Source organism: Pogoniulus pusillus, chromosome 6, assembly GCF_015220805.1.
Source record: "Pogoniulus pusillus isolate bPogPus1 chromosome 6, bPogPus1.pri, whole genome shotgun sequence".
Taxonomy (NCBI): Eukaryota; Metazoa; Chordata; class Aves; order Piciformes; family Lybiidae; genus Pogoniulus; species Pogoniulus pusillus.
The window spans coordinates 40,407,072-40,419,366 of NC_087269.1; the positions used below are offsets into that span (position 1 = coordinate 40,407,072).

General features: G+C 44.5%; 1 protein-coding gene across 2 annotated transcripts in view; it reads right to left on the bottom strand.

Annotated features, from left to right (window-relative positions):
* Nucleotides 1-845: 845 nt before the first annotated feature.
* The window catches only part of EBF3 (EBF transcription factor 3), a 152,205-nt gene continuing 140,755 nt past the window's right edge, over nucleotides 846-12,295 (bottom strand). For both annotated transcript variants that reach the window (XM_064145324.1, XM_064145323.1), the window contains exon 17: nucleotides 846-1,258. In XM_064145324.1, the coding sequence (XP_064001394.1) occupies nucleotides 1,227-1,258 (32 nt within the window). In that variant the 3' untranslated portion in view covers nucleotides 846-1,226. The remainder of the gene's footprint in view (nucleotides 1,259-12,295) is intronic.

The following is a 12,295-nucleotide window of genomic DNA, read 5'->3' on the forward strand; positions in this document are numbered from 1 at the left end:
AGCTCGGTGGGTCTGAAAAAAATTCAAGACAAGTGTATAAATATTTAGCTACAACTTTGGCAAAATCACAAAAGTCTACGATTTTATAACCACATACAAAACACATTAGGGGAGAAGGAGCTAGAAGTCAAAAGGACAAATTCTCTGGTACAAGAAACATAGACTTCACAGTAGCCTAAGAATGCAAGAGTATACAGTGCTAGCAAAAGTTGAAAAAATGTTGCAGGTCACACTTTGCTCAACAGGAAGCTCTAGCAGTGGAAGTATATTTTTTTTTCTTTTATCGTTTTTAAACCAACAGACAGTAGCAACTCTTCTCTGTCAGTGTGCTTGTCGAAGGCAAGAGAATTCAATATCAAAGTACAATTCCTAACTACAATAAGTTACAAAGTTCCATTTCATTAAGATGAAGTTAAGCAATGATAAACCCTCCCCTACCCGCCCCCTCGCCCCCGATTCCGTGGTTGGTTTAAATTCTAATCATATATTCATCCTTTTTTTTTTTTCTTTCTTGTTTTTGTTTTGAATAATAATTGTTATTATTATCATTATTATTATTATTATTATCGTTGTTAACTCCAGTTTGATGGCTCATAACCTCCTCCTCAGCCCCCCTCCCCCTTTTTTCTTTTCCATTTGTGTTTTTTTTTGTCTTTTTTTTTTTTATTCCACCCCCCCTTTTTTTGTTTTCTTTTTCCACCACAAAAAAATATTTCACATTATAGAGATACACAACCATTGTGAATCTAGTTATGAAGTACAGAAAAATGTTTGGAGGCATTTTTCATCAGTGTTTCATGATAATCAAAATGGTGCATCCACAAAGTTTCTCCCAACACATAGCAAGTACTAGACATAGCCAAGACGTAATCAGAAACTTTATACAAAATAGGCGTCGCTTTGTTTTGTTTTATTTTTTTTTTTCTTCTTCTTCCTTAATTCTTCAGGACTGAGAAATGTGAAAATATGAGGAAAAAAGTCAGTCAATAAAATGGAATTGTTCATGAAGAAGTAGGTCGTTTTGCATGTAGATTTCTTAATAGTTTAAATAAAATCTTTAAACAAAGTCTTTTGTGTTTGTGTTTTGTTTTGTAGCATTTCCGACTCGTTGCTGATCCTGTGTGGAGATAACTTGGTTTCCCATCAGCATGTCTTAATGTACTAAACTTGTCCCCTAAGCCCATCCTCTGAAGCTTGGTTGCTACGGTAGGTAAACAAAAGTGACTTTACATTGGTGGGACTACAAGCCCAGACATAGCTAAAAGACAAAAGAAAGAAGAGAAGAAATATCAGCCATCGTTAGCACAGTTGGGTAAGACACAGCCTCTTCAGGCAAACCGCGGTGCTCAGCGCTCTCCGGGAGCAGGATGGGGTGGGTGGATGCTCCTCCATACCACAGCATCCTCTGACCAAGGGGTATGCGTTTCCTCCATGAAAGGAGGCTTTGGGTGGGGTGTGGATGAATTTCTTGCTAGCAGAGGACACGAGTTGATAAACATGAGCAACTCGTGCTGTGAAGTGCCCTTGGGCCCGTCTCGGGCTCAGGAAACCAAACTGTAAACAGTGAGCACCCCACACACAGCTGCAGTGGGCAGAGTTAGCCAGCCCAAGGGGGCTGGGTTAGCCAGCCTAGGGGCTGACCCCTCGGAATGTTATTGTATATCACCCTATGTATGCCTCACATGTAACCCTGTACCCTCCACATGTAACCAATCTTAAACTAAGTTAGTTGTGCACACCTCTTGCAAGAAAGCATATAACTCACTGTACACAGATATAAAGCTGGAGAATGACCACCTAACCATACTGCTGAACCAAGAGTCATTTTACCCAGGTGCTCCACTGGCAGTGGGGTTTTATGCATGGAGCATCCCAACTCTCATGGCAGCTCTTCCAGTGTTGAGCTGGGACAGGATCCTGGTGGGTGAGGAACAACGTAGTCGCTCCTGGTTGTGTCAAACTTGATGGGGCACTGAGGAGCCTGATCTAATTGGAGATGTCCCTGATCACTGCAGGGAGGTTGGACAAAATTACTTTCACTGAATCATAGAACTATTTTGGTAGGAAGAGACTTTTAATACCATTGAGTCCAATCTTCAGCCTAAGACCACTATGGCCATTAAACCATGTCCCAAGGTGCCATGTCCACACATTTCTTCAACACTTCCCGAGTCCCAACTCCACCACCTCTCTGGGCATCTTATTCCAATGCCTGACCACTCTTGCAGGAAGGAAATCTCTAACCTAAACCTCTCCTGGCACAAATTCAGCCCATTTCCTCTTGTTTTGTCACTTGATACTAGGGAAAAGAAACTGACCCCCACATCACTACAACCTCCCTTCACAAAGTTGTAGACAGTCTCCTTTCAGCCTCCCCATCTCTAGACTAAACAATCCCAGTTCCCTCAGCCAGCAAGTTCTCTCCACCTTTAATGGTTCCTTCCAACCAAATGCATTCTGTGATTCTGTGTCAGGCATCCCTTAGAGAACCTACCAACCACCATTTCAGCTCCAGACCTGCCACCTGGGCAAAACCCTCAATTTCTACAGTTGTGCTTATGATAGCAATGGCATCAAACAAGCCAAACACTCTAAGGCCAAAGTCCAAGTAGCTCTCAATTCAGGAGACCAAGCACCACAAAAAGGCATGAGATTAATACACCTAACCATTCATCTTCTTTATTTCTAACAGATAAAGACTGAGATGCCAACAACTACCTCTCCTTTCCTAGTTAACTCTTTGGTAGAAACATAATCTAAGCAAATCTTTAATTTTAGTGTTGCTTATTTTTTTTTTCCATAATGATATTTCTCATTAAGTTATGTACAACAAATATTTATAAATGTGTTCATGTAGTGATGTGAACTTCAATTTCTCAGTTCATTAATTTCAACAATATCAATTTATTTCAGATTCACTGTTGCAGCTTTAGGCTTTGGAAGAGCTGAGTAGCTACACACTTCATTGTGTAACACGACCTCCTGCAACAGTCAGCACCACAGTCTGCATCACCAGAATTGCTCCAAGTGCTGTGACTGGAGCCTTGAGCAGCTCTAGGCCATCCATAGGCAGTTGTGTGAGCTAATGTAAAGGACTTGTATGGGATTCTTTCTCTAAATAGATCAAAGCTCTCGAGCTATTTCACTTTTTTCCCCCATAATGATACCATGGAATCATAGAAGAACATTTTGGGGTCAAAAGGACCTCTAAAGGTCACCTAGTCCAGCCCTTCTGCAGTTAGCAAGGACATCTGCAACTAGAGGAGGTAGCTTGGAGCCTGAAGCAACCTCACCTGCAATAGTTCTGGGGAAGGGGCTTCTATGACCTGTCTGGGTAACCTGGGACAGGGTCTCACTGCCCTCAATGTCAAACATTTCTCTCTTCTCTCCAGTCTGAATTTCCCCCCTTTAGTTCAAACCATCACACCTTGTCCTGTCACAACAAGCCCTGCTCAAAAGTCTGTCCACAGCTCTGATCATCCCCTTTAAGTGCCAAAGGACCACCATAAAGTCTCCCTGGAGCATTCTCCAAGCTCAACAACCTCACCTCAAGTAGAATCATAGAATCAACCAGGTTGGAAGAGACCTCCAAGATCATCCAGACCAACCTAGCACCCAGCCCTAGCCAGTCAACTAGACCATCGCACTAAGTGCCTCAGCCAGGCTTTGCTTCAACACCTCCAGGGACGGTGACTCCACCACCTCCCTGGGCAGCCCATTCCAATGCCAATCACTCTCTCTGTGAAGAACTTCCTCCTAACATCCAGCCTACACTTCCCCTGGAACAACTTGAGACTGTGTCCCCTTGTTCTGTTGCTGGTTGCCTGGCAGAAGAGACCAACCCCCACCTGGCTACAGCCTCCCTTCAGGTAGTTGTAGACAGCAATGAGGTCCCCCCTGACCCTCCTCTTCTCCAGGCTGCACACCCCCAGCTCCCTCAGCCTCTCCTCACAGGGCTGTGTTCCAGGCCCCTCACCAGCTTTGTTGCCCTTCTCTGGACATGTTCCAGCACATCTCTCTTGAATTGAGTGGCCCAGAACTGGACACAGCACTCAACATCACAATTGAAACAGAAATTATAATTTTGCCTGTATTAAACAGCAGCCACAGTCACTCAAAAACTCAAATGAAGAACCATGTGTGTACTGGCCGAGAACCTTTCTACCCAAAATATTGAGTTTCTTCATCTTATTTCCAATCAACCTCCTGTGTTCCACTCTATCCCAGGCCAACAGATGACCTAACTGTGCATTTAGACCTGCCTAAAAGCATGGTTTTAGATTGTCTTCTCTTGTGAGAAGCCTGGCATCATATCAGATCACCCCAAAGGGACTTGGTTATGTGGGGTGCATGTGAACTGTGGGACGCAGGATTATAGGCTACCCAAAGATGTGGTTGAGGTCCCACCCCTGGACACATTCAAAGTCAGATTTAATATATCCCTGGGCAGCGTGATCTAGTGGGACGTATCCCTGCCTACTGCATGGGAACTGGACAAGGTGACCTTTGAGGGTCTCCTCCAACCTGGTGCAATCTATGAATGTGTGACACAGGAGCTCATTTGGAGGGTCTGTCATGCTACAACACAACCATCAACTGCCCTGGACATCAAGATCACCACAGATCAACCCAAAATAGAGAGCCTTTCTATCCTTACTCGCTCAGGTTCATCAAGGACCTATCATTGTGATGTACATTAAGGTGATGGTGAAATGTAAAGGCTAAGTATTGGTACCAGTATGCTAAGTGCAAAAGTCTAAGAAAGATCTGGACATTTCCTTCTTCAAAGGACATTTTAGCAGATTAAAAGTCCAGCTTTTCCTTCCAGATGCTGTATAAATAAATCCCTCTGAGATCATCCAGTCCAATCATCAACCCAACACCATCATGGCCACTAAACCATGCCCTGGACTACCATGTCCACATACTTCTTCAACACCTCCAGGGTCCTCACTCCACCACCTCCCTGGGCAGCCTGTTCCAATACCTGACCACTCTTACAGGAAAGAATTTTTTTCCTAATGTCCAACCTAAACATCCCTTGGCACTATTTCAGGCCATTTCCTCTTGTTCTATCACCTGATACTAGAAAGAAGATAACCACCCCCACCTCACTCCAACCTCCTTTCATGAAGTTGTAAAGAGTAATAAGGTCTTCCCTCAGCCTCCTCTTTTCCAGACAAAACAATCAAGCAATATGCAGATTTAGAAGGAAGTAGAGAAATTGATGCTGAAGCAGAGCAACATCTTACAGCAGCTATGAAAAGTAAGTTACACCTGAAAAGCTGAGACACATGTGGTTGAGTCACCATCTCTGGATGTGTGTTGGAGACTGGATGAGGCACTTTGTGCCATGGTTTAGTTAACTAAAAGGTGTTAGGTGATAGGTTGGACTCGATGATCTTGAAGGTCTTTTCCTATCTGGTTCATTCTGTGATGCTGTAAAAGTCATGCAGATCTGATGCTTGGGAATAGGGCTTAGTGGTGGACTTTGTAGTGCCAGGTTAATGGTTGGACTTGATGCTCTTGAAAGTCTTTTCTTTTCCAACCTAAATAACTCTGATTCTATGATTCTATATTGTGCCTCCAATTTTGCAGCAAGCTTTCTTTCACGTTAAAATAAATAAATCATTTTATCCCTTAAATGTCCATTGTTTGAAGCAGGAAAAAGCCCTTTGCCCTAAGGAACACGTACACTAGCATCCTGCTCTTAAAAACACGTGTCAGTACTTCACTTGCTGCTCATAGACTATGCCATGGAAGTCACAGAAAGTCAAGAAGACTGTAACTTTTTGGATAAGGCCCAAAGAACCTTTTTCTTTCAGACTCACAGCACTGAGTCATAGCCTCAAAGCAACTCTCTCCTGCAAGCTGCACCTCCAGGTTTTCACTCTAATTAGGATATCGGTTGGTCAAAGATGAATGTGCAGCTGACAAGGAAGAACACCACATCCTGGCTGGCATTGCCTGCATGTTAACCTTTCTGAGATCTCCACAAATTGTCTTCTCTTATTCTTTCCCTTTTCTACTTAATTTCTGCTTGGATCTCTTTGAGTCCCTTTGCTGGCTATAGATTTCTTCATGTTCACTCTTGAGCAGTTAAGTCCTAAATCACTGAATGGCTTCTGAGGGGCTTGCTTACTGCCAGCAAGGTCTTCAGGATCCAGACTGAGGTGCTCCTGATGTTTAGGGTGATGTTACCACAAGCCAGAACTAGAGCAGCCCTACTTCTGCTTTATGCTATGTTAGGAGGGAAACCTGTCCATCTGAGGTCCAGGTGGAGCTTCATAGCTCCTGCTTTCTCACAGCCTGTATCTAGAGCAACACTTTTTCTGCACACAGACAAATCCCACAGTGGTTTTGGCTAGCAATGATGTGTGCAGTTAACCCCCACAAGTAGTTTGTCCTATAAAAGGGCTACTTGTGACTGCAGGGCAGTCAGATGTTGGGTTTTGACATTCTTTCATCTGTCTCTGCACCACATTACAGAATCAACCAGGCTGGAAAAGACCTCTAGGACCATCGACTCCAACCTAACACCTTCTCATTAACTAAACCATGGGACTAAGTGCCTTATCCAGTCTCCTTTTAAACACTTCCAAGGTCAGTGATTCCACCACCTCCCCAGGCAGCCCATTCCAATGCCAATCACTCTTTCTGTGTACAACTTCTTCCTAACATCCTGCCTAAACCTGCCCTGACACAGCTTGAGACTGTCCTCTTGTTCTGACACTGATTTCTTGGGACAGGAGACCAACTCCACCTGGCTACAACCTCCTCTCAGGTAGTTGTAGAGAGGAATAAGGTCCCCCCTGAGCCTCCTCTTCTCCAGGCTGCACACCCCCAGCTCCCTCACCTGCTCCTCGTAGGGCTGTGTTCCAGGCCCCTCACCAGCCTTGGTGCCCTTCTCTGGACACGTTCCAGCACCTCAACATCTTTCTTGAATTATGGGTCCAGAACTGGACACAGCACTCAAGATGCTGAGTACAGGGACAAAAGGACTTCCCTGCTCCTACTAGTTACACCATTCCTGATACAGGCCAGGATGCCATTGACTCTCTTGTGCACCTGGGCACACTGCTGGTTCATGTTCAGTTGCCTGTCAACCAGTAACCCCAGGTCCCTCCTTGCCTGTCTGCTCTCCAGCCACTATGTCCCCAGCCTGTATTTGCATGGGGTTGTTGTGGCCAAACTGCAGAACCCATCACTTGGACATGTTCAAACTCCTGGCATTGGACTGTGCCCAGCTACCCAACCTGTCCAGGTCCCTCTGCAGAGCCCTCCTGCCCTCTAACAGATCCACACACGCTCCCAACTTGTCTCATCTGCAAACCCACTGATGGAGGACTGAATTGCCTCATCCAGATCATCAATGAAGACATTAAACAGGACTGGGCCCAGCACTGACCCCTGGGGCACACCCCTAGTGACAGCTGCCAGCTGTCCATTCACCACCACTCTCTGGGCCCAGCTCTCCAGCCAGTTCTTAACCCAGCACAGAGTGCCCCTGTCCAAGCCACGAGCTGCAGCTTTGCCAGGAGTTTGCTGTGGCAGACAGTGTCAAAGGCTTTGAGGAAGTCCAGGTAGACTACATCACAGCCAAACCTTGTTAGGAAAAAACGAGTTGCTTGGCCTTATTGTGTTCATGCACAGTGCTTTGCCACAGAAGAGTCAAGCAGACTTCCTGAAAACTCTTCAGCTGGATTTTACTTCAGAACAGAGCTTCTGTGATTAAAGGGAACATAACAAGCAACAAGAGAGGCTGCTCAGGGCAGTGGTATCCCTGGAGGTGCTCAAGAAATGTGTAGACATGACACTTTGAGACACAGTTTGGTGGCCATGGTGATGTTGGGTTGGTTGATGGTTGGACTTAAAGTTTTTTCCAAGCAAATCACCTCTATGATTCTATGATATCCTGCTCTGTAATTAAAATAGGACATCATCCCTTCTTAGCCAGCTTCATGAACTGCAGGGTTTAGCTTAGATACAACAGTGGCTACAAGTGTCTTGGTCATTCCTAACAGTGTCACTCTTCAGCTGTCACTCAGTCCCCTCATTTCCCACTGTATACTGAGGCACTGGACTTAAAAACTCCATTTGCATTGGGTTGTAGCTCTTGAGTTTCAGGTAGTAGTTTGAATTTCAGGTAGTAGTTTAATGGAGAAAATGTGCTGATCAGGAAGCTCTCAAGCTGCTTGTAAGGTACTCAAAAATTAACAAATTAAACTTTTCAAAGGACTTGATGTCAAGAAGTGAGTAGGAAAATAAGTAAATACAGGTAAACACAGTGTGGATAAGTGTCTCCTGCATTGCTAGTTTTCATGGAGTCATAGCATGGCTTGAGTTGGAAAAAACCTTAAAGATCAAGTTCCTACCCTCCTGCCAGGGACAGAGGCACCTTCCGCTAGACCAGGTTGCTCAAAATTTCACCCAGCTTGGTCTTAAACAACTCCAAATTCCATGGATGAAGTGTCCACAACTTCTCTGGACAACCCACCCACTCTTATTTTCTCCATGACGTTTCATGAAGGAAGGGTATGACAAATTCATCCCTGTCTTGCCACTCAGCTCTGGCTGCAGTTGAGCTCAAGATATTGGTTGAGATCTGTGAGGACAGCTGGGTGAAGCATTATCAATCTGAAGCCTTCTGTTAGTTCAGCACAGATTAACTCAACAGCTTTTGTTGGAAACAATGATCATGCCTCTCTGCTGTGATGGCAAAGGAACTCTACAAGGTGATGTTGAATGCAATTTGATTTTCTCCTCAGCCCAAGTGGACTGAAACCCACATATTTCACTTTTTACTGAAGTACTCTAACTCTCATGATATGAAGCATCACCTCATGGTGCCATGCTACTTTACATGCATAATCCAACATTTTATCACAGCTCTGGAGCTCACTACTCTAATTTCCAGATCACAAAGATTTTTTTTTCTGTTTTACAGAATCACAGAATGGTTTGAGTTGAAAGGGGCCTTAAAGATTACCTAGTTCCACCCCCCCCTGCCATAGACAGAAATACCTTTCTCTAGAAAAGGTTGTTCAAAGCTTCATCCAGTCTGGTCTTAAACACTCACAGGGATGGAGCATCCACAGCTTCTCTGAGTAGTCTGTTCCAGTATCTCAACACCATATCTAATTCCTAATATCTAATCTACATCTACCCAGTTTTATACCATCACCCCTTGTCCTATCACTACTCTGAATAATTTTTCTGGCTGGTGACAGGACAAGGGGCCACAGACACAAATTGGAATCCAGGAGGTTGCATGAGAACATGAGCAGAGAATTCTTTGATGTGAAGGTGCTGCAGCCTTGGCGTAGCTGCCCAGAGAGATTGTAGAATCTCCTTGTCTGGAGAGATTCCAAACCCACCTGGCCATGGGGATCCTGGGCAAGCTGCTGTGGGCATCCCTGGTTTAGCAAGTGGGTTGAACTGGATGATCTGCAAAGGTCTCTTCCAAGCCCCACCATCCTAGGATTCTGGGGTTATGTGATTGTTGTGTTGTCTGGGCACAGAAAAAGCTTTACCCAGAGCAAGGAGGGAGCTAACTGCATGAGCTACTTAACTTAATCAGGACCAACTGATTTGAAGTCCTCTACCAAGTATTTATCCAAAAAACATTTTGTCCTAGGGGATGAAGGAGGGGGAGACTGGAGCCTCGGGAGGTGCCATGAGAGATCAGCAATTGAGCATTTAGCCTGCTTAGTTCTTCAGAAAACCCCACTTTGCATTAATCTCCACCTTTTAAACACCTGGAACTTTGAATAGTCGATGGGAAGCCCTTTAATTTACAAACTGAAATTAGAGTAATTTAGATAATTTTAATTTAGGTCTTCAAATTATCTGGTTTTCTGTGTAAATCAGTATTAAGTTAGTGAGGATATAGATGTATAAATACTGTGTACACAATAGCTACAGAGCAGCTGCCTAAGATCTAAGACATGCTACTATGACTTTTCTTTTGTTCTTTCCCTCTCCACTCCTCTCCTCTCCTCTGTTCTCCTCTGTTCTACTTCTCCTTCACCCTCTCCTCTCCTCTCCTCTCCTCTCCTCTCCTCTCCTCTCCTCTCCTCTCCTCTCCTCTCCTCTCCTCTCCTCTCCTCTCCTCTCCTCTCCTCTCCTCTCCTCTCCTCTCCTCTCCTCTCCTCTCCTCTCCTCTCCTCTCTTCCCTTGTCCTTCTCCTTCTCCTTCTCCTTCTCCTTCTCCTTCTCCTTCTCCTTCTCCTTCTCCTTCTCCTTCTCCTTCTCCTTCTCCTTCTCCTTTTCTTTCTCTTTCTCTTTCTCCTCTCCTCTGTTCTCCTTCTCCTCCACCTTCTCCATCTCTCCTCTCCTCTCCTCTCCTCTCCTCTCCTCTCCTCTCCTCTCCTCTCCTCTCCTCTCCTCTCCTCTCCTCTCCTCTCCTCTCCTCTCCTCTCCTCTCCTCTCCTCTCCTCTCCATGATATTTTAATTCATTTTATTTTTATTTCACTTCAGTGTTTACTTTCCATTCTAGTGTCTTTTATATAAAGAGGAAAGTAGGACACTGGATTAATTTAAGAATGGATAATCTTTCCTGAGAATATTGCTTATGCCTGGTATAGTTTTCTACTGACAGTAACACAGTGAAGCTTCCACTAAAGACCCATGTAATGACAGAAAATGTTAATCTAATTATCCTTTTCCTTAACATCCATCCTGCAATGAGATTTGTGTAGCTGGAACCTCAGCCCTTCATTGACCCAAGTAGCATAAGAAGCTCTCAGGTGCTTTTTGGGGGCCAAAAAGTTAATACAAAGCTGCTGGGACATCCATTTTGGAGTCCTGATCCTCAATGGCCTGGATGGATTTTTGGTGGACAAGTTGTTTAAGGGATTCCATCTCCCTAAAGTTCCTTATCTAGACATCATGCAGGAATGGTGTCCAGAATTAATTTGGCAAATCAAGATCTATTTGTTCATTGTGTTGTGGAGTTCATGGTAACACAAAGAATGAATAAAACACTGTGATACCTAAGCCTTAACTCAGAAAGTCAAGAGAAGGGATGACATCAAGGTTAAAAGTGTCTGCACGCTATGCTTTTCATGGTGTTTGAAGTGCTTCAATTTACTGCACAGGATTTGTAGAACAAAGACCAAAAAAACCTTCTCAATTACTCAATTGTGGTGGGCAATATTCTCTTCCAAATGTTAAAATATGCCATGAAAAAGATTTCTTTGTTTATATTCTTATTCTTCCACCAAGCATCATAAATTTGCCATTGGAATGGGCTACCCAGGGAGGTGGTGGAGTCACCATCCCTGGAGGTGTTAAGGTGCCATGGTCTAGTTGACTGGCTAGGGCTGGGTGCTAGGTTGGACTGGATGATCTTGGAGGTCTCTTCCAACCTGGTTGATTCTATGATTCTAAATCCTCCTGCCCCATACCCAGCAGTTGACCATGAAAATTTTCCAGCTGATTTATAAACTGTTTGTTACTCTGCCCACATGAAACCACACAGGTTAGTAAAATGCAGAGGCTTAAAATTCCTTGTCTTAATTAAAATATTTAGTCTTTCATTTAGGGAAGTAACCACTCCAACACCACAGTAAGAGAGATGAGACCAGCAGAGCATGAAGACTGCCTGTGCAAGCAGCTGGTTAGTCCAAGGGAAGGTTACTTCACTGAGTAAGAGCTTAAAATGATTTACCATTACTTTAAAATAACTAATGAGGAAGTCACACCACATTGTGCTGGACTGCTATGGGCTCTAAGCATCTACAGAAAGGTCTTCAGCACTTTTATAAATCACAGAATCACAGAGTGGATTGTGTTGGAATGGACCTTAAAGATCATCTACATCCAACTCCCTGACACAGGCAAGGGCACCTGCTGCACCAGTTGCTCAGTGCTCTAGTCAATCTGGCTTTCAACACTTCCACAACTTCTCTGGGCAACCTGTTTCAATGCCTCACCACCTTTATGCAGAAGAATTTCTTCCTCATGTTTCATCTAAATCCCGCTTCTTCCAGTGGGAAGCCATTACCCCTTACCCTGTCACTCCATGCCTTTGTAAAAAGTCCTCCAGCTCTCCTGTAACTCCCTTCAAAGGCTTCTCCAAGCTCTCACCGGAACCTTCTCTTCTCCAGGCTAAACAACCCCAACTCTCTCAGCCTGGCCGCACAGTAGAGAGCTTCCAGCCCTCCCATCATTGCTGTGGTCTCCTCTGTCCACACTTCAACAGGTCCATGAATCTCCAGAGCTGCAGGTGGGGTTTTGGCACAGGGAAGCAGAGAGGCAGAATCCCCTCCCTCCATCTGCTGCCTGCACTGCT